The sequence below is a fragment of the Leptopilina boulardi genome, unplaced genomic scaffold (genome assembly GCF_019393585.1).
Source record: "Leptopilina boulardi isolate dan_hultmark-lab unplaced genomic scaffold, ZJU_Lbou_2.1 LbouV2_30, whole genome shotgun sequence".
Classification (NCBI taxonomy): domain Eukaryota; kingdom Metazoa; phylum Arthropoda; class Insecta; order Hymenoptera; family Figitidae; genus Leptopilina; species Leptopilina boulardi.
This window is the reverse complement of record NW_026137863.1, coordinates 1,780,949-1,807,943: the sequence shown is the minus strand read 5'-3', so window position 1 is coordinate 1,807,943 and position 26,995 is coordinate 1,780,949. Positions and strand designations below refer to the sequence as shown.

The 26,995-nt window shown below is 26.4% G+C and overlaps 1 protein-coding gene across 3 annotated transcripts in view; it reads right to left on the bottom strand.

Moving 5' to 3' along the window:
- The window catches only part of LOC127282413 (uncharacterized), a 52,632-nt gene that overhangs the window by 5,500 nt on the left and 20,137 nt on the right, over positions 1-26,995 (bottom strand). For 2 of the 3 annotated variants that reach the window (XM_051306638.1, XM_051306639.1), the window contains 4 exons: positions 24,772-24,838; positions 23,097-23,515; positions 18,783-18,923; positions 8,194-8,382 (listed from right to left, as the gene is read on the bottom strand). In XM_051306638.1, the coding sequence (XP_051162595.1) occupies positions 8,194-8,382; positions 18,783-18,923; positions 23,097-23,491 (725 nt within the window). In that variant the 5' untranslated portion in view covers positions 23,492-23,515; positions 24,772-24,838. Of the gene's footprint in view, positions 1-8,193; positions 8,383-18,782; positions 18,924-23,096; positions 23,516-24,223; positions 24,371-24,771; positions 24,839-26,995 lie in introns of those variants that run through there. The other variant, XM_051306640.1, reaches the window with a different exon arrangement.

Sequence of the window (26,995 nt, the reverse complement as noted above, 5' to 3'; positions counted from 1 at the left end):
CGCGTTTCGTCTATCGGTTTTCGATCTGATGTTGCCTGGAAACGGATATTATATATTTTTTCAGGATATAATAACGACTCTATATAAAATAAAAAAAAAAGCGGTCGAAGACCCGCTCATATATAAAGACTGACGAAGCGTTTCGTGATCAGAAATTTTGTCGGATCGCCAAAGCGTGGAATTGAGATAACTTGAGATAAAATTTGGGACAAGATTTTTTTTTTGAGAGAGAGACAATAGAAAATTGAAGAATTGGGTCCGAAAAAAGAATTTGTTTGATAGGTAAAAATGCTCTTGTTTTATATATCGTTTATTGACAAATCGGATCGATACCACTACTGACTGGATACACTAACCTTATTTTTTCTACTTCCTCTTTTTTTTTTACAAAAATCGAAAATTTATTAATTTGAAAAAAAAAGTTGTTAATTAAATTTCGCTACGATTTTTAATACCAAAGGAGATCAGTTTTACCTTTCATTACCGTCTGCATCCTTTGGTACTTTAATCACGTAATACACGTGACCTCCATGAGTAGTTGTCATTTTTTTTCTTTTGATTTTTATTATTTTATCAAAAAATTATTTTCCATTATATTTTTCAATAAAAACGTAGAGATCACATTATTTAATTTTTTTTCAATTAATAGTTAATAATACTATTAAGATACTAAAGCGTTCGATATCACATCTTTTCTGTAAATAAATTACAATTAAAATTTAAAAAAAAAATTCAATTTTCCTTTACTATCCACAATGCTCAATTTTTCATTTGGAAATCAAAATTAAATATTCGAATCTGCGAGTTTTTGTATTTTTGATCCGAACAAAGCAGTTTTCTTGACACCAAAATTTATTTTTAAAATCTGATTCGAAATCAAAAATTTCATATAGAAGAGAGAGAGATATTAATTTGTATTTTATTAAAATTTTATTTTACTTTTATTTTAATATTAAAATAATAAAAAGTAAATTAAAAATAAATACTTTTTATTTAAACAAAATATATAATTAATTTTAATTTTTTTTTCTCCCGAGTAATTTTGTTCCAATTCGTTTTGTGTTTATCAGACTTTTATCGTGGGGTGAATAGAGAGAATATCCTCGGGGAATCATGAATTTCAGGTTGAAATCATTTCTAGTTAGGAAAGACATAAGAATTCGTTTCAATTTCTTCTTTTTTCCAATAAAATTTTTCTTTCGTTTTTTTTTCAAATTTTCATCGCAATTGCATTTTTTAAATTGTAAAATTCTTTATTCTGGATATAGATTTAAAAATCTGAATTAAAATAATAATTAATGCCACCTTTGCATTACAGAAATTATTACTTTATAATCAAATAATGAATCTTTCAGAAAAGAAATACAGAAGATAATTACGTTTAAACTTTTTTCACATTTTTAATTAAATTAAAAAATAATAAAAAAAATTACTATTTGAATTAAATTTCTGTAAAAAAAAAAAAAAAAAATTAATTTTATTTTACTGGTTCAAATATCGATTATTGAATATCAAACATCGATATTTAAATACCAAATGCCGATATTTAAATATCAAAGTAAAAAGAAAAAATTAGAGCAAACAAAAAAGAAAAGAAAAGATTAATTTCTCTGGCATGAGGTCAGTGACTTGGGTTTCATAAACAGTGTTTCAGGTTTATCATCTACTCTTTTAGATCTTCTTTTTTTTCGAAAAAAAGCTTTAAAGAGCAACGGGGATTGGTTGGGAAAAGTTGTTCACACACAGAATAGAAAATAGGGGTTGACGACGAGAAAAACGAGGCTTTCAATTCCAACCAACCCCCCTTCGCATTTGAAAGACAAAATGAATACTCCGTTTTGTAGACACGCGAGACTGTCATATCGATTAGTGCCTCTTTATTTGCCTTTTCCGTATGGCTTCTATGGTTAATTCTTCTCTTAATGAATTGCACTGGACAGGCTGCGATTTTTACACTCTCACACCTTTTCTGTATACAATAAACAAGAGTCTCAGCTTTAAATCGAAACGAGGTCACGTATAAGATATTCTTTATTTTATTTTAAATTAAATTAATTTTCATTTAATAGAATTTAATTGGAATTTTAATTTATAGTCTAATTTTTCATTTAATCGAATTTCTCTTTAATCGAATTTTAATTTATATTTATTTATAATTGAATAAACTGAATTAAACAGAATTTCAATTTAAAAGAATTTTTCCCAAAAAAATGTTATAAGAAATTGAAATTTTATTAAACATAATTTTTCTTTAATAGAATTTCTCTTTAACTAAATTTTAATTTTATTTATTTATTATTTTTCTCAAAGAGTAGAGTAATTTTTTTGGAAGATGGTAAAATCAATCTGATTAATGGGAAATTTGTTATCTTGAGATGCATCTTTTACTTTGACTTGTTTCAATTTTTTTTTCTCTGCATTTAGTAAGCAGGAAAAAAAAGAGAGAGATGATTACACAGTAGATGCATTGGAGCGCAACCAATAGTGTCAGTGCTTCCGCGCTTCATGACAAAATCAAACAAACGACGTTATTGCTCTCTCTCTCTCTCTCTCTCTCTCTCTCTCTCTCTCTCTCTCTCTCTCTCTCTCTCTCTCTCTCTCTCTCTCTCTCTCTCTCTCTCTCTCTCTCTCTCTCTCTCTCTCTCTCTCTCTCTCTCTCTCTCTCTCTCTCTCTCTCTCTCTCTCTCTCTCTCTCTCTCTCTCTCTCTCTCTCTCTCTCTCTCTCTCTCTCTCTCTCTCTCTCTCTCTCTCTCTCTCTCTCTCTCTCTCTCTCTCTCTCTCTCTCTCTCTCTCTCTCTCTCTCTCTCTCTCTCTCTCTCTCTCTCTCTCTCTCTCTCTCTCTCTCTCTCTCTCTCTCTCTCTCTCTCTCTCTCTCTCTCTCTCTCTCTCTCTCTCTCTCTCTCTCTCTCTCTCTCTCTCTCTCTCTCTCTCTCTCTCTCTCTCTCTCTCTCTCTCTCTCTCTCTCTCTCTCTCTCTCTCTCTCTCTCTCTCTCTCTCTCTCTCTCTCTCTCTCTCTCTCTCTCTCTCTCTCTCTCTCTCTCTCTCTCTCTCTCTCTCTCTCTCTCTCTCTCTCTCTCTCTCTCTCTCTCTCTCTCTCTCTCTCTCTCTCTCTCTCTCTCTCTCTCTCTCTCTCTCTCTCTCTCTCTCTCTCTCTCTCTCTCTCTCTCTCTCTCTCTCTCTCTCTCTCTCTCTCTCTCTCTCTCTCTCTCTCTCTCTCTCTCTCTCTTTATCTCTCCTATATAGTCGATGGAAGTTTTGCCTTAACATGAGTTTCAAACCCATTCATGCAAGGAGACTCTGTTAACATCCATCGCTTCCCTCTCAACTAGTTAATTTATCCATCCATCAGACTCAACTACTGATTTTGCATTAAAAAAAAAGCAATCAGGGCCTAAAATACAATAATTCACATTATTTATATAGTCAAATAAAAATATTCGCTTATTTAACAGTAATAAAAATTAAAGTTCGTTAAAAATTAACCGAATTAAAATACTAAAATACTAAAAAAATTTTCAAATAACGAATTTTCAAATTAATCGAATTAAAAAAATCGGAAAAAAATTAATATATTGAATTACAAAAAAAAAATTCAAATGACGAATTGCCAAATTAATCAAATTAAAAAAAAAAACCGGAAAAAATTAATAAATATATTAAATTACAAAAAAAAATTCAAATGACAAATTGCCAAATTTAATTAAAAAAAACCCGGAAAAAATTAATTAATATATTAAATTACAAAAAAAAAATTCAAGTAAAAAAGAAGAATTGCAAAATTATCAAAAAATGCAATTTTGCAAAAAGAAAATAATATTAAAAATAAAAAATAGTAGAAAAATAAAAAAATTTTCGATTCAACAGAAAAATTGTACGAAATAAAAACGTAACAATTTTACCAATCAATGGGAAATGATTTCGAATTCATTTTTTTGATGAAAAAAAAATAACAAGGAAGCTGCGTATGTATTTCATCTTTCATGGGGGAGGTGACTGTTTAGGTAGGGCAGTAGTAGAGTATGGGATATAGAATATAGGTCATGGCTGGTTCAACTCAATAGATGGCGTTCGAAAAATATAGGTCACTAGGTAAACACTGCCCCTGATTTTCCTTTTCATGTGCGTTCAATTTTTTTTTCTATTCAAAAAAAATTAAAGGACTACAAAAAAAAATAAGGGTGAGAACAATAAAAAAAGAAGGAGACGAAGAAGAAGAAGAAGAAAAAACGCTACAGAACTGTGATACAGTTCCTCTATTAAAAATTCGACCATTTTTTTTTTCTCACAAATTGTTTGCCTCTATATACACGATATATATTCAAGGCTGATCATTAAATTTTTTATTGTCTGGGATCAACACGGGAAAATGCTCTTTTTTTTTATTATATCGATCGCAACAGAAGAGTGCATTAAAGTTTATTTGCGCTTCATATACGAAAGATAAACTCCCATAAAAAGCGAAATTTATGGAGAAAAATTGGAAATTTGATATTTATTCAATAAATTAATTAAAAATTAATAATAAATAATTAGTAAGTAAAAATAAATAATTAGTAAGTAAAAATAAATAATTAGTAAGTAAAAATAAATAATTAGTATGTACAATTTAATTAGAAAATTAAATCAAAAATTTTAAAAACCAAAAATAAAAATTTAATTTTCTCGTCTATCAAACGAGTTATTTTTGAAATTAATTTTTTTTTTTTTACTATCGAAAGTGCAAGTCAAGAGTGCCAGGATTTAACGACTGTTTAAAATTTGTATAAATGCTTCAAAGAAATGATAATTATTTTATTGAAAATGAATCTCAAGCCAAATTAATTTATATAGAAAAGTTACAAAAAAAAATTCTCTTATTTCTATTACTATTAATTATTTAATTATTTAATTATTATTTATTTAGTTATTGAATTATTAAAATCAAATTTTTGAATTGTTTTTCTTTTCTATATATCAACATTGAGTGAATAGAAATACAAACTGACCTCGAAATTATAAATTATAATAAGCTGATAAGAAAATGCTTAATAATATAAAAAAAAAAAGTACAAGTGAATACTAATTTTGATGACGACATTGGTAATGAGTATTTCAATGAGACATAATTAGAAGAAGGGCAGTAGGTGATGTTTAAGTAACAATAAACGAGGGTGCGTTAAGTCTAGTTGGCCTCGTTATTTTCAGACTTCAAAACATCGAGGTGATGAGTGCACCTGAACAAATTATTTAATCAACTTTACTTTTTAAACTAAACAAAGCACCTTTTTTTCAGTTCCAATTAATTCTAAAAGAATTTTTAAATTTTTTATTAATTATTTCCATTTTTTCCATTTGGCAATTTTTGTTGCAATTTTCTTGATTTTTATTTTTAATTTCCACTTTTATTTTTCTATTTGGCAATTTTTCAATTAGATTTTTTTGTTTATTTTCAATTATTCTTGATTTTATTTTCCTAAAGTTTCATTTTTTTAAAAAAAAGCAAACTTTTATTTATAAATTGCAGAAGTTGTGAAGTATTTTTAATTGTCTTGGATGAAAAATTGAAATGAACTTCCTCGTTCATTGGCAGCCAAAGAACTTGGAACAAGTTTCGGACTGTTTCGAATGAATTTGAACTCGACTGAGGCAGGTCACGGTCCTAGTCGCGATTCTCATCATCTAAGAAGAGAAGAGGCTATCTTTGGCGACGTCGTCGACGTCGGGACGTCGCTCTACACTACTTTGGAATTCTTTCCATTTCATTTCCCCACCATAAAAATTAAAAAATTCCGACACAATTATTGCAAATTTTTTTTCTAAAACTATATAGTTTATAGAAATTATTAATCCTCGGTAAGTATAATTTAATTATAGAAAATAATTTTCAATTCTCAAAAAACAGAAAATGAATTGAAAATAACACAACAAATTTTCACTGTTTTCCATCTCTTATACAAACATTGATTTCTGTGAATTCTCTCTCGACTATTAGTAATATAATATTCAACATTTTATATTTAATTTAAAAAAAAAAATAGTTTTTAATTGATAACTAATTTTAAATAGATTTAAATCGATTGATCTAAATTTTAAAGCGATTTTATTGAAATTCGGTTTTAATTGGAAATATTTCGAAATTTTTTATTTTTTTTTGAGCTTTGTGGATTGTGTTGGCATAATAAAAATTCTCACGTGTATTATTTTATCAAAAAATAATAATTTTGGCACAATTGAGTGGCATTTTTTTCGCGATATTAATTTTATTCATATTTTAATTTCCCCAAGGCGGTGGGAAAATGTAAAAATAGTTTCATTTATAGGACAAAAAGCGGAAATTTTGAAAAAGTGCAGTCGAACACGATTTTAAATGCGTTCACAGTGCAGCCGACACAGCACAACTGCTGGCTGCCGTGTTTCGCCAGCGACTCTGCGCGTCCACCCACGCTATATCGATCTTCCCCACCAGGAACGTAACCGTATGACGGTTCCGTCGTGTGACGACGACAACATCAAAAGTCGAAACATATTTTTAACTATTCTTTTTCTCTAAACAAAAACTATTTAATTCTTTATTTCACTAATTAAAGGAGAATCCATTAAAAAAAAATAAAATACAATTTTTTTTATTTTGGCGAGAAAAATTTGCAAATTTAGAAAAAAAATGTAATTTTTATAAAGAATTTTTTATTATCGAAAATATTAAAAAAAAAAAAAAAAAAAAAAAAATGCTTCAAAGAGGGAAAAAGAAAAACTATTTTTTTTTGAGAATAAAAGAAAATACCGTCCCTGAAAACAGAATTCGTGAACTGACTAATGAAAAATGAATCTTATTTTTCCTTTGCTCGAGAATATTCAAAATAAATTTTCTATTTTGATTTGACAAAATTCCAAGTCCATTTCACGGAAATAATATTCCGCAAAAACACAGCAAAATTTAGAATAAAAAAATGGAAAATTTGTTGAAACCCTAAAACCACTATAAATTCAGAATGAAAATATTTTTGGAAAATATTTTTTAAAAAATTGAGAATTCAAGAAATTTCAATTTCTTTAAAGAATTTCAAATTCTTTCAAGTGGAAATAATAATTGCTCTATTTAAGAGTGAAATAAGACAAAAAAAGTCTCTCATGGAAAAAACAGAATAAAAATCCTAATAGAAATTGATCTTTGGAAAATTTTTTCTTTTTGTTCTAAAATTCCCGCTAACGAATCATTTTTTTTTTTTTTGCAGATCTGGAATTAATAGATTGTGATGGAATACTTTTTTTTTTTGTTATTTCTAAGTCAACCAATTGCTCAACATTTAGAATGCTTCCTCTTCTTTTTAACACTCTCACGAGAATCGATGCGCTACCAACTCCTGTTATTTCTCCCACACCGGTTTTTCTCTCTAACCAAAATACTCTCTTCAACTTCCACGTAAGCGGTATTATTAATTCAAGGTCTAATTCTATTGCAAAATTCATTACCGCATTTTCCCGTCGATGCTCACTAACTGTAGAGACAGAAAAGAAAATATATAAATTCCTAAACAACTGTCATTGGAATTGAAAAATTAAAAAATCTTTTTTTTTGCGAGTAATTTAATTTTTCTTGTAAATAAGCAAAAAAAAACTTTCACTTTACTTTCTTTATTATAAAGAAATTAAATATGTGAATTAATTTTTCACATCATGAATTGCCACAATTTATATATTGTTCTTTAAATGGATTTTTCCGTCTATTAAAAAAAAAACTCACAAGGATCAGAAAATTTCTCATTCGATAATTGACTCATCATTTTTGAACATCGTGGATAACTAATTTTAATATAGAGATAGAATTTAGAAATTTTAATTGACACTTTAGAGATCGTAAATTCAATTAGTGATTTAAATTGATGGCGAATCGAACAGCGCGAAACTTTCAAGTGCAAAATTCCTTCCTCATCGAGAAACGGTTTTGTTTTTTTTAAATTGTAATAAATTTTCAATTTGGTAAAAAATGAAATTAGAATATTATTTATTTAATAAATAAATAGAATTATTAACTTTTTCAATTTGGTAAAAAATGAAATTAGAATATTATTTATTTAATAATGTAAATAGAATTATTAACTAAATTTTCAATTTGGTAAAAAATGAAATTAGAATATTATTTATTTAATAAATAAATAAATTATACTAAATTTTCAACTTGGTAAAAATAAAATCTAAAAAAAAAAATTAATTTACCTGATTTGTGTGTGATAAGTGGGGGTGGTGTGCTCGGTATGTGTTGTTAAAAGTTCTACAGGACTTGCTGCCATAATATCAATCAAATGTCCTGTTGAAGGGCCAATTGGATCTAACAAAAGTACTCCAGGCGTTGCAGGTGATGGCTGTGTTCCCAATAATGAAACACGCACTTTTTCTCGTCCCTCGCTGAAAAAATAAATAAATACAATCAGTGTCAATTTTCATTTTCTAATTTCTTTTTTTTTTTTTTTTTAACAAACTTTCAAAATTAGTCGAAAAATGTTCAATTATTTTATTCTACCAATAAAAATACCCAAATAATAAATTACCAATAATAAAAAGAAGCAGTAACAATTTTCAGTTTTTAATTTCTTTTTTTTTTAACGATTTTCAAAATAAGTGGAAAAATTTTCAAATAATTTTTTTTCTACCAATAAATAAATAAATAAAAATATTCTACACTGATATTGAAGAATTCTATTTTTATATATATTGAAATTTGCATTTTAAAGGGAAAAAATTTCATATCTTGGGGAAATAACTTTTTAAAGTGAAATGACAGCCATGGGCAACAGACGTCTAGGTATCTCTTAGAACTTTTTTTTTCTTTTATATACATTGAAAGCATATTGCAAATATATTCTAAAGAATCAAGAAAACGATGGTACTTTTCTATAATAAAAAAATTATTATTGTAAAAAAATAATTTGCAAAAATTATTATTTTTTGTAATTGTTTTCCAAGAATGAAATCTAAAATAGGGTTGTTCCTTGAATGAAAATTTGTTTTCTTAAAGGTTTTTTTTTTTTTTTAATTTTTTTCCTTTTTGTCAAAGGGGATGAAAAAGAACAAAAGGGCAATATTTAACTATATTCGACTTCCGCTTTATGACCACGCCCTTTCGCGTGCAAATTGCTTCAAGAGTATAATATCATATACGAAGACTACACACGCACACATTGTACAAAAAAAATAGAAGAAAAAAAGTGTAACTACATCTAAAAAGAAGTCATTACCAATGTTAATTAAATTCGCAAATTTTTCAACAGAATCGTTTAACGGAAAGTGGATAATTCCATTTCAAATGCGGGAATAACTATTTTCTATTTGGCTTGAATTTGTATTCATTTTTCAGCGTTTAAAATAAATATCAAAAAAAATTTCTTTTATTTAAATTCAAATATTTATTTATTTAATTAAAATCGAAAACACTAAAATTTCTCTCGATCGGTGTCAAGGTATTCCTTATCACAAAATTAGATTAGATTCAGTAATTTAACGAGAGATTCTTATTCTCAATTGAGACTCTAAATTATTGATACGAACTCTTGAATCCATGGGTCATGTATTAAATCACGTTTCAGGTCGTAACGGCTCACAATTGATAATCACGTTAGCGTCGTGAAAGTCACACTTCACAATTTATAAATATATTTTTTCTGAATGAACGAATAATAATTTCTTTTCTTTTATCAAACGATCGAAGAAAATTCTATATATTTCAAGGGTAAAAAGCATTTGGAATATATATATATTTTTTTTACTACATTTTACCAAAAAAAAAAATTTACACTACTCAGAAATGCAGTTAGGATGTTTTAATTATTTCTGGAGATGAAAAATATATGAAATTTCCTGAGGGTTTATTAAATTCGTTTGTCGACCCGAAAGACCTTATGACGAGACATGCGGCGTTACTTTATATAATGCGTAATCAACAACTGTAATCTAAATCGTCGCAAATTTTACTCAAGCATTCGTTTAAGAAGCTTTTCAAGTCTTATAAAAATATTTCGTGTGGGCAGTTGGACAGTGGTTCTCAAGAATTTAAGATTTAGATAATTCCCGACGCAAAAATGAATCACTAATTCGAGAATTTTTAGAAAAAATTAAAAAATTTTCGTCAAATTGAAAAAACAATTTTTAAAAAAAAATTTGTTTGAAAAATCAGAATTGACAATTATTAAAATAAAAAATTGTCAATTTGTTCTTTTTCAATGACAATTGACGCGCCTACTTTTCTGCCACCTGCGCCAATAATAAACATCTGAGATAGTAAAAAAAAAAAATAAAATGATGAAACACGTTTGGTAACAGTTTTACATTGACCTATCTACACACCTGATGTTGTGAATTGTTAATAAGATTTATGCCGAGAATGGTATTAAATCAGATTTATAATTAGAATTTCCTTGTCGTATTGTTTTGTTTATTTTAATTCTAAAAATTTAGCAGCTTTTGAAAAAAAAAAAATTAATAATTTCGAAAATTATCTTCTATTTTCTAATAATTCTAATTAATTTATAAAATAATTAATTGTAATTTTAGACACAATATTAATAATTATGAAATATTCAAAGAAAGAAAATAGAAATTATTTTTAAAAATAATCTATTAATTTTTTTTTTTTTTGATAAAGATATCGAATTTTTAAAAATTCAGCAAACTCTCGATTTCATTGCAGTGTAAATATCGACCTCTTTTACCTCTTTGGCATACATCAGTTGATCGGATAAGGAACGAACTGAGTAATCGGGCAAACAGGTTCCTTTTCAAGACATTCGACCTTAAGAAGTCATTTAATATTAAAAAAAAAATTCAATTAAATATTCCGTAATACAAAATCTATAAATTATGATAAAAATTAAAAAATATTTTCTTAATTTTTAGAGAAATATTACTCTAATAAAAAAAAAATCGAAGACCTATACGAAAGATGTAATTATCATTAACCAAAGGGAAATTATTTTTATTTCCGTAATTATAAAGATCAAATGAAGAGAGAGAAATTCCTTTCGAAATTTTGAACCTGAGCCATCACTGTTTTCCAATCAGCTCGAAATAGCAAAATCATGCCAACTTGAAATAACCAATCACTAATTTTCAATCGGGTGCAATTAACTCTTTGAAAAGAAATCAGTTGGGATGTGTATATACAGAAGCCTGGCGCCAGTGGTATTTCCTCAATGAATCACCAGCGGAAAAAAAGAGAAAGATTAAAACAAATTTTCTTACGAAAAATCAAATTTGAATAAATTTCTCCAGATTTTTGCAAAATAAAAAAAATAAAAATTACAATAGAAATATTTTTGGGTAATTTTTTTTTCGAAACGAAACACTGATTTATTTATACCATTTGAAATTGGCATTTCATTAAACAGTCGTGTCTATTTATTCACAAATCGCTTCACACAAAGTTTAACACTGTTATATTATTCTGTTTACAATTCCTCAACGAGTCATTTTCCCCTCTGGACTCTAAAAATCATCTTCTACTGTCTGATCTGACGTCACTCCCCTTTGTCCTTTAAAAGTAGACCTTGAGCCCAAATCATTTTCTACGGCACAAACATATGGGTTTTTGAAAAATTAAATTCTAATCTTCTGGTTAGCTAAGTAATAGAAAAATTAATTCTAAAAAAAATATTTGGTTGGGACTCAGATAATTTTATTCCCATTTCCATAATTCGAAAAAAAAAATTATTTTCTTTTTTCAGTTTTATTTAGAAAAAAAAAACAAATGAAGCTCACTAACCGAAATGCAATTTTTTTTTTCTCCTCTCCGGAGAAAGTTTTTTTTGCGGATCCTGCGTGGGCGAAGGATCAAAAGAAACTGGCAACACTGAATTACCGACACCGTAACCTACTTCTTTTCTCTATATTATGTTTTCCGTATAGCTGTGCGAGGAGGCCAACAAAAAGGGGGTGTTATTTGCAAACAATGACGTCGATCTTTCCAAGCCTTTTGCGCTGGGGTTGATTTTGCGGCGCCATTGAGTCTACCTCTTATGTGGTTTTGCGCAGGCATATGACTCTCCCATATACAGTTACAAAAAAAGAAAAAACCATCAATTTAATTAAATTTCAAAAAAATAATTAATTATTTATTAATAGAAATATTAAACCTATAAATTCGATTCTAATTTTTAGAAAATCTACATTTTTTCTATATCGCAATTATATCAAAAAAATTTTTTTTTTATTTTCCTTTTATTTTTCTGTAAATTAGTTTCTGATTTTTAAACGAAAAAAAAAAAACTATGACGCGACACTTGTAACACCGTGCGCAGTAACCTTGAGAAGATTTGTTTCTTCTTTCTTAAAAATATCCGAATTCCGCGACGTCTCTTTAAATCGAAGCACCGTTTTCTGTTATTATCATAAATATTCGAAAAAAGACACGCGGAATCATTAGTGATTAGAATACTATCGTAAAAAAAAAAAAAAAAAAAAAAAATGACAGACATGTAACTCAATGACGCAATTTAATTAGATTTTCTCAAGGCTAAATCAAAGTTTTATTATAAAAATAAAAAATTTCGTAAGAATTATTTCTTTTAAATTTAAAAAGTATAAAAAATCATACAATGATTTTACTAAATACTTATTGCTGACAAGATAACGTGTGTGTGATCATATAAAACAACGGACCATATATCTAACAATTATTTGATATTCATAAGTCAATATACTTATCATAGACTATAATAATTGTATATGGAATTTAAAATAATTTATCACTTATTTAGAAAACTCATTGAATAAAATTAAGAAATTTAAATTTTCGTTTCTATCAAAATCAAATAAATAAATAATAGTGATACTGATTTTTTTTACCGATCAATAAATTTAATATTGTAATTGAGATTAGGAAATTTTTTTTTTTGGAAAAAATAGCAATACCTAAAATTTTTAGTAATTTTATAATTAGTTTTAATTTTAATTAAAATTTTTTAAATATCGATTTCGAAAACAAAATTTAAATCTCATTATAATTTCTTTATCTTAATTTCTATTTAATTACAGTTTGATTAAAAAAAAAAAAAAAAACCTAAAGATATCTAAAAATTACCTAAAAAATTTAAAAAACCGCTTCTTTAAGCAAACGTCAAAATAGAAATTCGTTTTTGAAAAATAGTATCAATTTTTCAATAGAGAAATTACAGGTGAATTTGTACAATAGTGAAAAGATTCCCCAAGCTATTAAAATGGCTCGACAAAATAGAATCATTCTAAAACAGAGTTGTCTACCTTTCCTGCCTTTCAGGTAACATTTTGTCCTTTAATAAAAAAAAAAAAAAAAAAGATGAGATTCTTTGTACTTAAGAAATCAAAAACCATAAGAGTGTCAAGATGGCGTGTTGCTATGGCAACGTGTTGTTCTCTCCTGGATCACCTCTATACCTGCGAATTCCCCTTCTTTTTCTCTCTATCATTGCGAACCTTCATTTTCATTTCCGGAATCACTTTTAGGAAATACGCATGACCTGCCTCTGCGAATCGAAGCCAAAAAATTTCAATAATACTTAAAAATTTGTAAAATTTTTTTTTTACTTCTATCAGTTCTTGATACTCGTTTCCTGTTACTAAATACCAAATAAAATTTCAATAAAATTGAAAAAAAAACAAATATTTGTTTTTCCGAAAGAAACGAAACGAAAGATTAGAATCAGAAGCTTCTCTTGCGTTTATGTATCCAAAATAACAAGCTATCTATAGCAATAATTTTCTTATCATTTAATAATTACTAATTTAGAATTTTCAATTTCTTAAATGTAATTAAAAAGAAAAAAAAATTTCAAAATCGTAATTGAAGCCCAACGTTGACAAGAGGATGCAATTAACCTGATAAAAATCAACTTTTGCAACGTAATAACGTGTAATTTTTAATTACACCGGAATTACGACTTCTAGAGTCAAATTGTTTTGGAGTAAATCATGAAAAAAAAGGAACAAATTTTCGATACTACTGAACTACAAAACATACCTTTGGGATCGATACTCGACAATTCCACAGAACTTGAAAAAAAAAAAGAAATTTGTCTCTCACTGAAAAATTTCCACTATTTTAATTTTTCTCTGCTTCATCACTCGCGGAATACTGGACGCGCGCCTCTTTTTTTTTTGGCAGGCTTCAGAGGAAGAGAGAGTGAGAGAGGATTTTGATTGAAGGGGAAAGTAAAAAAAATGACAAGAAGGGACCGATTAACGATATGGAAGAAAATTGATAATTGATAAAATGGAAGAATTGAAGAATGGGAAAAAAATTAAAAACAAATATGAAAACGAGAGAAAAAAGAGAAAAAGAGAGGAAGAGACAAATAATGTTTCAACAAACGACAACTATAAGACACTGTCAAAGCCGATCAGGTTCGAGTACAACTAAAAGCCAACGAGTGTGTTTTCAGGCTCGTACTTCTTTGCTCGAGTACCACGCCTGCGTTCGACGCAATGCCGGGCGTTCGTAAACCAACGACAGCTACCGAAATATAATTATTCTTCCTTGAATTTATTCCAAAATTTAATGTTTTTCCATAATTTGTGATTATTTCTAAAAATTCGAATTAATTTCTCTTCTATTATAAAAAATTTTCAATCCTAAATCTGAAAAAATCGAAATCTTCGGAAGTAAAAACATAATTTCCTATTTAGGGATAGATCTAAATATAGAAAGAAAGAAAGAAAACGAACAAGTCAAAAAGAAAGAACGATTTTTCAAATAAGACAATTCCTTCCAATTTCTCTCAAATTTCAAAGCCTTTCGCAAAAAAAATTCAAAACACTATTTGTAATAATAAAATAAAGAAAACAAAAAATAATTAAAACAATTCTCGAATTAAAAAAGAAAAATTATAATTATATTAATTAATAAAATTATTAATTAACTAATTATAATTGAAAAAAAAAACTATGGAAAAAATAGATTCCTAATTTTGTTACCCTATTATTTGCAAATTCTGTTTCTAAAACAGAATATATATCGAAACTCAATTTCCTCACGGATTTTCAATTTGGATATCCTTTCACGCAATTTCGAATTTCAATCAGAAAATTTAATTGCCCTGATATCCTGTTTGTCGATAATAATCCAACATCCATTCGCTGTCGCCATCCCTCGACGATCATGAGAAACACGCGAGATAGAAAATTATTTGCCTCGCATGATTTCGTCCTGCAAAAAAAAACTTCCAAACGAAATTTATATTAAAAAAAAAAACTAAAAAATATACTAAATATACTAAAATATAATCTAATATAAAATATTTATTCTAATTAGAATTCGTTATTAATATTTCAAAAATTAAGAATATTTTCCATTTTTTCCATTTTCGCTTATTAGAATATTTTTAAATTTATTAAATAATTCACATAATATAAAATAATAAAATATTTATTCTAATTAGGATTCCTCATTGATATGTCAAAAATTTGGAATATTTTCCAGTTTTTCAAATTTTTTTTTCCATTTTTGGAATATTTTTAAATTTATATTTATTAAATAATTCATCATAATCTAAAATAATAAAATATTTATTTTAATTAGAATTCTTTATTATTATTTCAAAAATTTTTAGAATACTTTCCAGTTTTTCAAATTTTTTTTCTCCTTTTTTAGAATATTTTTAAATTTATTAAATAATTCACATAATGTAAAATATAATCAAATATAATAAAAAATATCTACTCTAAGTAGAATTCGTTATTAATATTTCAAAAATTTAGAATATTTTCCACTTTTTCAAATTTTTTTTCCATCTTTGGAATATTTTTAAATTTATATTTATTAAATAATTCATCATAATCTAAAATAATAAAATATTTATTCTAATTAGGATTCATCATTAATATTTCAAAAATTTGGAATATTTTCCAGTTTTTCAAATTTTTTTCCCCTTTTTGGAATATTTTTAAATTTACACGCAGAGAAATGATTTATTTGAACCAAATAAAATATATTTGAGTTAAATAAACGTATATTTGTCTCAGAGCCTACTAACTTATTTATTTGGCGTAAATAAATGTTTTATTACAAATATACCATTTCTCTGAGTGTATATTTATTAAATAATTTATCATAATCTAAAATAATAAAATATTTATTCTAATTAGAATTCTTTATTATTATTTCAAAAATTTTTAGAATATTTTCCAGTTTTTCAAATTTTTTCCCCCCTTTTTCAAAAAATTTTTAAATTTATTAAATAATTCACATAATGTAAAATATAATCAAATATAATAAAAAATATCTACTCTAATTAGAATTCCGAGCCTACTAACTCATTTATTTGTTGCAAATATATTTCATTTCATTGAAATAAAAAATTTATTTGAGCTAAAGAAAAATTTATTTCTGACAAATAAAATTTTTATTTACGCCAAATAAATAAGTTAGTAGGCTCTGAGACAAATATACGTTTATTTAACTCAAATATATTTTATTTGGTTCAAATAAATCATTTCTCTAGGTGATAGAATATTTTTAAATTTATATATTAAATGATTCATAATATATACTCTAAAATACAATCTAATGTAATAAAATAAAATATCTATATTCTAATGATGATTCCTCATCAGTATTTCAAAAACTTAGAATTGTTTCAATTTTTTTTTTCCTTTTTATAGAATATTTTTTTTAAATAATTTTGAAATTTATAAATATAATTTTTCGAAATTTAATAAATTTTTGCAAAATATTTTTCAAAATCAATAACAGATCGTTATACTTTTCAAAAAAAAAATAAAAGAAAAAAGTTTTGTGATTGAACAAATATCAAAACAGGAAGTCAGTTATGATTGCTTGAACAATCAGCCTAATTGATGAAACCGACCATCTGTAACGAGATGCTTCGTGTATATATTCTACCTTCACGACGAGTCTTAAACATCATATTTGTTTCATTATTTTTCCCTGTATCTCAATCATCACGCATCTTACCGACACGCAGTGTGTATTACTCCTACGAAGACAATTTAGTCTTCGAAACAAAAAAAAAAAAAAAAAAGAAGAAAAAAAATTTGTTTTTTAATATCTCGCTCTTTAATCATGAATACCGATGATGATGATGATGATGATAGTAATAATTAAATTGAAAATTCTTGTTAATTTATCAAACAAGAAATAATTCGCAAAATCTGTTGAATATCTCATTTTTCATTTTGATAATAATTATTTATCGTTGGGAAATAATCATTATTTGCAAATTACATGGATATTTGTGCTTGTCTAATAAATTAATTAGAATATTGTATTAGATGCAATTTAATAAGTTATAATAAAGTGTAAAGTAACTGATAAATCTTCCGATATCTTTTAAATCGCTCGCTCGCTCGCAATATTATTTCTATATATACTATTTGCAGATTAACGTGTCTGATATAATCTTTGCCATTGAATGGCCTCGATTAAAACGAAAAACGTGATCGGAAACGGGCTTTCTCGTCCCTGTTATTAAAGCACTTAATAACCCCATTAAATCTGTTAAACAGATTTTAATTGTTTCAATCCAGAGTCTATCGGGTTTCAAAAGCGGCGAATTCTTCTATTTAGAAAAAAAAAAACTAGAACATACCTGATTTGAAATTAAAATTTTTAATTTCTATTTTTATTTATTATCGATTAAAAAAAATTATTTCATTTTACCAAAATTTTGATAAATTTATTTTTTTTTTGAATTTTTAAAATCTATTATAGTTGTTTATGATTTTTTTTTTATCATTTTCCTCTTAATCGCGATTAATTCTCCATGATTCAATAAATTCAAATATACCGGGAATAATAAAAATATTTATAACCATATATATTATAAATTGTGAAAGTAATTAAAGCGGTATTTTTTTTGCAAGGATTATAAATGCTTTTTTTGTTTTCTTGTAGTCATGAAAAGTAAATTAATTTATTCCTCGATGATCTTGGCAGCCTACGTTCTTTTACACTTTGTGATCAGTCATATATATCGTCTGCTCTAACGCTCATTATCGCATTTGATCTAGTTAACGAGAAGACTGTGTCAAGAATAAATAATCAAGACCTATAAACTTAATATCAGCATCAGGACATACAGTATTTTTAATATTCTTTAGTTGAATCAAATTTTGAATTTTTTTAAAAATAGCGATTTTATTTAAATTTTCAATTTTCAAAAACGGAATCCTATTTTTCAAATGATTTTTTCTTTTACTGCAGCATGAAACCCATTTGTCAATATATATATATGTTTGTTTGGAATTTAAGACGTTTTAAAATCGAGTCATAAAATGTGGTTGATATTGCATTTCAACTTGAGATTTACATTTTCATTACGTTGTTTATTCACTTTATTTACGTCCAAAGGGGCAATAAATTTACAAAATACTTTTTCTCAACGAAGAGGACCATTAAAAAAAAAGAAAGATTAAATAAACAAATTTTTACCGAATTATAAAATTAAATAAAAATTCGATTGAAAAATTAAATTTTCAATTAAAAAAAAAATTTAAGAAAATATTGATTTCATACACAATTCTTGTGTTCTCATTGTTGGGGAATTGACGTTATTTTCGTACACTAGGTGTGTCGTGAATGACGTCATTTTGTATATATATATATACAATATCGCACACGTTTGTTAAACAGACACAAAATTGTGTGGGATACCTTTCATGATTTCTTGTAATTCATGACCCCGTGTTAAATTTAATCAAATTAATGGAAATAGTCAATCATTCTTATTTTTATCTCCATTTAGATTCCTATTTTTTTCCATTTCTCTCAATGTAATAAGAAAAAAATCTATTTTTTGAAAATCGAAAAATTTTTTACTCACTCTGTATCAGGAACTGGAATCATTGAAACTGGTAGACGACCATTGTGATCCATAAAGTGATTATTCTCAGGTTCTTCTTGCACTGGAGTCTCGTACACAAGAGTTTCAACCATTGATCCTTTACTCGATCCAAAAGATACCCTACAAAAAAAAATTACACAATTAATTTTTATCATAATTTTCTCCTATTGAAATTAAAAAAAAAAATTCAAGGGCAGAAAAACGAAACTAAGATTAAATATTTTTCTTTAAAACTTTAGACGTTGGGCAGCCGCAAAAATACAGACACCAAACCTCAATTTCCTATATTGCGTGACTAAAACTGGACGCAGTGTGTCTAAACCGCAGAAAAGGTATCAAAATTGTAATCACAAGTTGATGATAGATCAAATTTCTCATGTCTGGTCATTGACCGAATTCGAAAGTTTGTCCTAATTAATAAAACTCTATTTTTATCGAAACAATAGTTACATTTTTTTGACTAATGATCTCAAAATAGATTCCTCTTTTTTTTCAATTCCCCTATTGTTAATTTTAAATTTCGCCTCGGTATAATTAAATGACAATGCAGTCTTTTTATTGAAACTAATTAATAATTGGTTTTTCCGTTTATAATTCATAATACGTCGTTGTATATCTTATTACAAAAAAAATGAGTTGTAAATCATTCTATTGAATGCACTCGTAAATTGATTCGATTTACTCCGTCATTTGTAACGAAGAAGTTGAGATTATTTTTTTCCATTTGAAATTCAAAAAATTGTTTCCTATTTTTTTTTTTTAATAAAAAATAACTGATTTTAAATTAAAAATTGAAATATAGATTTGGTTTGAATCTAAACTATATTGTCGAGCGTCAAGAAGTGCTGACACCTAGCGCGTAGAATTCATTTTGGAGCTGTATGGAAAGAGCAAAGATGTATATATATATATATAAATTGGATACTCAATGTGTCAAAGTCACGTGTACTGCCGGCATTTTAACTTTACTGACGAAGCATCAAAGACACGCTTACTATATAAATGTGTCATCATTGCTGACAATGATGTAACAATTTCCCACTCTCTTCTTTTTCACTTGTACAATAGTTGATCTTTTATTTAAGAGGCTTTATAATTATTATGCAATAAAACTTAAAAAAAAAAACCCCGATAGTTAGTGTTAATTAAAAACCAAGACTATTTTCTCGTTTAATCTATTTTTCAATTTGGATTGTTTTTGTAAACTAATAATTGATAATTAATAATTGATAATTGATAATTAATAATTAATAATAATAACTAACATCTAAAATAATCAAAAAAGAAAAACCAAATTTAATTGGAAAAAAAATTTCTAACGAATCTTTTTCAATTTAATTCATTATTTTGTAATTTTTAAAATTAGAAAAAAACTTAAGGGGGGAATATTTTTCTATCTTTTTAGTGTCCCTCAAAACTGTTTTGACGGTTAATTTTCAATTTTGACGTCATACCCTAAAGGAATAATAGTTAACGTTCGAGTGGGTGCCATATAGTACAGCTTCCGGAATAAATCGTCATCCTCTTTTGCGTATATATATATATATTTAATATACGATATTCAAAAATAGTCGGAGCGAGAAAAGTGTATATATCACTCGCGAAAATAGATGTCATACGCAGTTGTTTTGGCAAGACACGGTTTACATTAAAAAATCTAAACCGAAAAAAAAAATAATTCCGATATTTAAAAAAAAAACAACCTTGATCTTAACTCTATTTTTCGAATTCAAAAAATTTTTTGGACAAAACAATTTTTAAATTAAATTAAAATTTTAGAAATTTTTCCATTACTAAAATTTCAATTAGTTTTTTAATTTTTTTAAAAAAATTCATTAGCAAAAATAAATTATTTAGAAAAAAAATAATTCATAAAAAGTATATATTTTTAAAGAACATTGTTCTTAACTCTATTTTTCGAATGAAAAATCAGTTTTCAAAAAAGGAATTTTATTTAAATTATTTTATCATTATTTTCTATTGGAAAAAAAAAGTTTATCGATAAAGAAAGAAAAGAATAAAAAGCAAAAAGATAAATTTAGAATTATCCAAAGGTTCATTAAACTATCCACGGCGATAGAATATGACGGATCTATTTTCGTTCCTAATTTATTATTTCCAACTAGTTAGCCTCCAAATGTCTTTTTAATTAATCTGCTCCAAATCTGGAATTCTTAACCCAATAACTTTGTTATTGCTCATGAAAAAAAACTCCCTCTTTTAGAATATATATATATATAGTATTTTCTACGCGAGGGGAAATAAAAGAAAAAAACCTCAACTGATGTAATCGCAAGCACGCGTACATCGTATAGTTAGTGACCGAAATTCTTTGAAAGGCTTGCCTGGAATTTCAAGCAATGTTTGTGATTTAAAGTCCACTCAATTTTAGAACGTGATTCTTGTGTATATGCCTCATTGCGCCTTGACAGTGAACGACATACTGCTCCGATCGCGTTTCCCTCCTTTTTTTTTTTCTTTCTTTCTTTCTTTTCATTCTTTCACTCGCATTTAATTCGCGTGGTCACGCACGACGATGTGTGTGTGTTTTTTTTTCTCTCTCCACTATAATAATATGTGAATCTCATCTCTACTTGAAAGCAGACACGTGGGTGCACGTTTACACACCCAGAGTCAAATTGGAAAAAAGTCCTTCTTTGCAATCCCCGCAAAATGTCATCGTTTCAATTTCAACTGTCGGCGTTTTTCTGTAAATAAATTTTGTAATTTCTCCACGAAGGTGTGATTTGTTTTTCCTCATTTTCAATCTTATTTAAAATGCCGAAATTTTTTTTTTTTAAATAAAAAGATATTGAGAAAAAAATAAATTTGCAAAATATATTTAAATTTCTTAAAAACTTGGTTTACTTTATTTTATTAGAAATAATTATTAATCATTAATTAGAATTTTTCATTTTAAAAAATTTTATTAGAATTATTTTTTTTAGATGAATTTTCATTTTTTGATAGCATTTGACAAAAAATTTCTTATACGAATTTTTAGTTTAAAAAAATATTTAGCTACGGAATTTTCACAAGAATTTTTATTTTACAGTCATTTAATTTTTATTAATAAAATTTTTAATTAATATTAATAATTTATTTATTTATTTAATTAACAGAAATTCAAAATCGACGAATCTTAATTTGTCCGAATTTTTAATTCGCTAAATTTTCATTTGTCCGAAATTATAAACACCTAAACAAAAAATCGACAGAAAGATTTGTAATTTCGGACAAATGAAAATTCGGTGTCTTAAAAATTCGTACATTTAAAAATTTGGACAAATTAAAATTCGGTGAATTGGAATTTCTGAAATAAAAAATTTCTAATCAGATAAAATTCAAATTGAATGAAAATTCTGTTGAATTAAAAATTCGTTGAATTAAAATTCGCTGAAATCGAAATTTTTTTGAATTAAAAAATCATGTAAAGAAAATGACTGTAAAATAAAAATTCTGCCAAACAAAAATTCAGTAGCTAAAAATTTGGTTACACAGAAAAAAATATAAAATAACTTTTACTATAATTATAAAGTAACATCGAAACTTCGGCGCATTTCTGACAATTTTCGCTTCGGAAATAGAAAAAATTACTCCTGAATTAGTAAAGTTTACACTCCGGAATTAGTATTTTTTTTACTATTTCCAAAGCATTGCCACAAAATTCCTGACATCTTAGAATTTACTTTAAAAGGATTAAAAATTAAATTATTTTTGTTTTTCATTTTTCTCCGTGTATGTAAAAATTCGTATAAAAAGAAAATCTCTCAAATTTTAATTAAAAAATTGAAAATTCGCATAAAAAATAATTATTTTTAATACTTGAAAATAAAAATTCTAATTAATGATTTCTAATTTATGCGCCACGAAAAAACCTTTTCAACTTGAAAAAAATTGAATTTATAATAAATGAAACGAAAATAAAATATTAAAATATTAAATAATTTAATTATTCTTTTTACTAAGACTATAATTTAAGAGAAAGTTTGTATGAGAGATGAAAATTATGAAAACATGTGTGAAACAAATCTTTTCCCAAGATACTTCGATTTCATCCAATAATTACAAGTTATTTCAATAGTTATACAAAAATAGATACATTAAAATGATTGATAGATGAATTAAAAATCCAATTTTTTTTTTCTCAAAAACATTAAAAATTAGAAAACCAAGTTTATAAGAAAATTCGATTCTTAAATTGTGGATTAAAGTTTAAAACAAAAGTTTTCTTTCGCGTGCAAGGAAAATAATTATAATTTTAAAGGTTAAAACAATTTGGGAAATATTTACCTCTTGAGACTAGCGTGCTTTGCGCCATTGAGAATTTTATTTTTTCTCTCACTACCAACAGTACTTGCATCACTGTCAATACTATAGAGACTATCGTCCTTGGTGACTCGTGATGATGTATGGAGGGTTGATTTTCGGCCGGTACCATTATGCTTAGGACTCTCAATTGGTATCACAGTTTGTCCTTGAATTTGCATTGTTTGATGATGCTGCTGATGATATCGATCACCAGTACCATCCTCAAGTCTCGCCAATAATGTCGAATTCATTGTTCTATTATTCAAATCGACAGTTTTTTTTAACATCACATTGCTCGTATAATTTCGCAAATCGTTGTGATTTTGTATTTTGCCCGGCGGCGGTTTGTCCTCCGTTGGCAACATGTAGGATAACATTTTCACTTTTTATTAAATCTGAATCTGTAAATAAAAAAAAACAAAATCAGATTTCTATTTTATTTTTTTTTTGAAATAATTAAGGAAAAAAAAAATTATTTACTCTTAATTAAACGGTACTAAAGGTGTTTTTTAATTTATCACAATTACCAAGCCTTTTTTTTTAGAAACGAAAAAAAAAATACAAAAACAAAGAAGAAGGCAAATTAGAATACCGTTTGATTCAATTGCTTCATCATGATAAATAATGTATATTGTTTCAGATAAAATAAAGATCTTTATCAAAATTGAATATTCGAAATATTTCCAAGAGGAATCCATTCTTTTTGAATTTTGTAACGATTTTTAATAAATGTATATATATATTCAAAAGACAATACGGAAGACTAATAATAGCCGAGTCAGCTGATTTCTGTCAAAGATTCCAACACGCGAGATTTTCCCGTTGATTTTTTTTTTTCTCAAATATTTCCCGAGATTAGCTTTATTTTTGTAATTTCTTTAATTAAATTAAATTTTTTCAATTCTAGAATTTAGTTAAATTAGTTTTTTTTATATCTTATTTCAATTATTATATTTTCAATAAATAAATTTTTAAATCGAAAATTCATTTTTAAAAAATAAATTATTTTTAGTTTTATAAATGCGGTCAAATTTTTTTTTCATTAAAAACTCTCTTAAATAAAAAATCCTAATTTTTTTTAGGCAACATTTTTTTTTTAGTAAACTTACTGATTGCGGAAGAGACGAATGTTCGCCAGGAGAACGTCAAACCACAACTGGCGCGGCAACCGCGACGCAAAACCGAACCAAAGGTTATAATATACATACGAATGAATATGACCGGCTTGTTTTGAATATAGATATATATAAATATATGTGCACTATCAATTGACACGCATTGAACGACAATTACCTGGTGCAGATCTGCTAAATTATCGCCCATCCCTTCTCCGACCTTCGATATATATATTTATTTCATCATACGAAACACTTTTTGTATACAACACTAATGAAACGTTTACACTTTATGAAATCATCGACCGAAAAGTAGTCTTGTCATGCTTCTATGTAGACGAATAAAAAGCAGATGTAGAAAAAAAAACGATAAGATAATATTGTTTCGAGAGGGATTTAGTTATAATCATTAATTTTGATTAATCCCTTTTACAAATATATTTACGAAATCTATTTTTCAAGGTCTTGGCAATGAAGATTTTTCAATTTTATTTTTTGAAAATAAAAATTTCCAAATTTTTGAAATAGAAATTCGCTCTTACCTTGAAAGAAAAAAAATGTCGAACAAAAAAAGTTGATCTGATTGAACAGCATCGGAACTTTGATTCTCTGTAACAAAAGTAAAAATAAACAATTAGTTAAATTAGAATTTGAATTTGAATTAGAATTAAAATTTATATTACAATTAAAAAATTTTTTTTTATGTGGTAGTTTTATATTACAATTAAATTTTTTTTTTTTTATGTGTAGTTTTAGAAAAAAGGAGAATTAAAAAGAGAGCCCAAAAAGTCTATATATGTGAAAAGCCCATTAACTGAGTCAATGTGTCCATGTGTACACGTCTGTCCCGAGGCAATGTTTTTTCAATGTAAAAGGGGGGGGGGGGTGAAAGGTAGAGGGTGAAATCTTGGTGGTGAATAGACACCTGTTTTTTCACTAGAGAGACAGGAGACACGCGACTCACATCAACATATACAAAGTTTTCACAAATATGCATCTTCTATTCTACATAGAAAGTCGTGAGAACTTGAAAACGAGGTCGTTGACTCCCAACGTCAGTATTTCAATTCCGGGGGAAGTTGCATTGTGCAAATAAATTTATTTGATATACGAATTGTCCCTCAAGTCTTCATTTCAATATATATATTTTATTTTAAAATTCAAACTTTTGTCTTCATAATTGACAAAATATTTTATATTTATATTTTTTGTTTAAAAGAATTACAATATTTTTATTTGAAAAAGATACTTTTACAATTATTTTGACAAAAAAAAAAAAAATATTTAGTTTTTGTTGAAAGTTACTTTGTCTTCATACAATTATTTTATTGAAAAAATATTTTTTATTATTTATTTATTTATTTATTTATAATAATACACGGGCTGACACAAAAAAATTAAATTAAATTAAATTATATTTAATTTTTGTTGAAAATATTTTGATTCAGAGAATAAATTTGCCAAAATATTATTTAAAGAATTACGAAACGTAAATTTTTTTTTTTTTATAAATAAATAAGGAATTTTTTTTTTCTTAATTGGAAAATTTGTAGAAAGAAATTTATTTTTTTTTTAAATTAATGAAGTAAAATCAAAAGCAAATGAATAAATTTTGAAATTATATATATGTTTTGACTTCTTTTAATGGGAGGACATTGGCATCAAGTTGATTAAGAAATTGGTCGTCTTGAGAAGAGGCAAAAAGTAAATGTACAGGGGCAGTCTGGCTTCAATAATGATTACACTGCAACGATGCAATGCGCTTGAGTGCACCGGTGCACTAAATTGATAAATTTGCATGTCCCGACATCCTCGCACGCTCTCATCGTAGAGAAGCAATGTGCCCATCATTATCATCATCATCATCATCATTGTTCGTTCAATATTGTGTTAACGTTGCGTCATTTTAAAATATATACAGTCAACACTTTTTTTTTTTTTTTTTTTTTTGATTAACGTCGAGTATTTAATTCACATTTGAATAATTACAACATCCGGAAGTACTTTAATATTTTAAAAAAATCATCTTTTCCGCATTTTTCGTCTCCAATTCTCATCATTCTAGGAAAAAAAATTATATATTTTACAAAAATATTTTTTTTATTTTAAAAACAATACATTTCTGTATGTGGAAAGACTGATGTTTGAAAAAAAAAAATCTATAAATTTTGAAGAGGAAAAAACAAAGAACTGGTTTTTTAAGAAAGGTATACACGTAGGATTTTAAGTGCCCTTTAGAAGAGATGAAATCACAGTTGAAACTGCGTGTGACGTCACTTTACAATTTGCACCAATCCTGCATGACAATGAGCTTGTTCTCCGATTATGGTACAAGGTTTTTCTTATTACTATTCGTTATAAAAAAGGGATAGAAAAAACAAAATCTCGTTTTTATTATAAAAAATGCAAACGCGAGATTTAGAGAATAAAAAAAATTATTTTCAAATTCAAATTAAATTAACAATAAATAGAAATCGAAATAAATTACATTTTCGAATATTTGGTATTTTTTACCAAAATAAATAGAATAAAAAAAAATAAAAAACAATAAATAGAAATCGAAATAAATTTTTGTAAATAAAATAAATAAAAAAATTACATTTTCGAATATTTGGTATTTTTCACCAAAATAAATAGAATAAAAAAAAATAAATAGAAATCGAAATAAAAAAATTACATTTTCGAATATTTGATATTTTTCACCAAAAAAAAAACTGTTTCCTTTTTTCGCCTGTAATTGAATAACTTTTTGGGAACAAAAGCCTT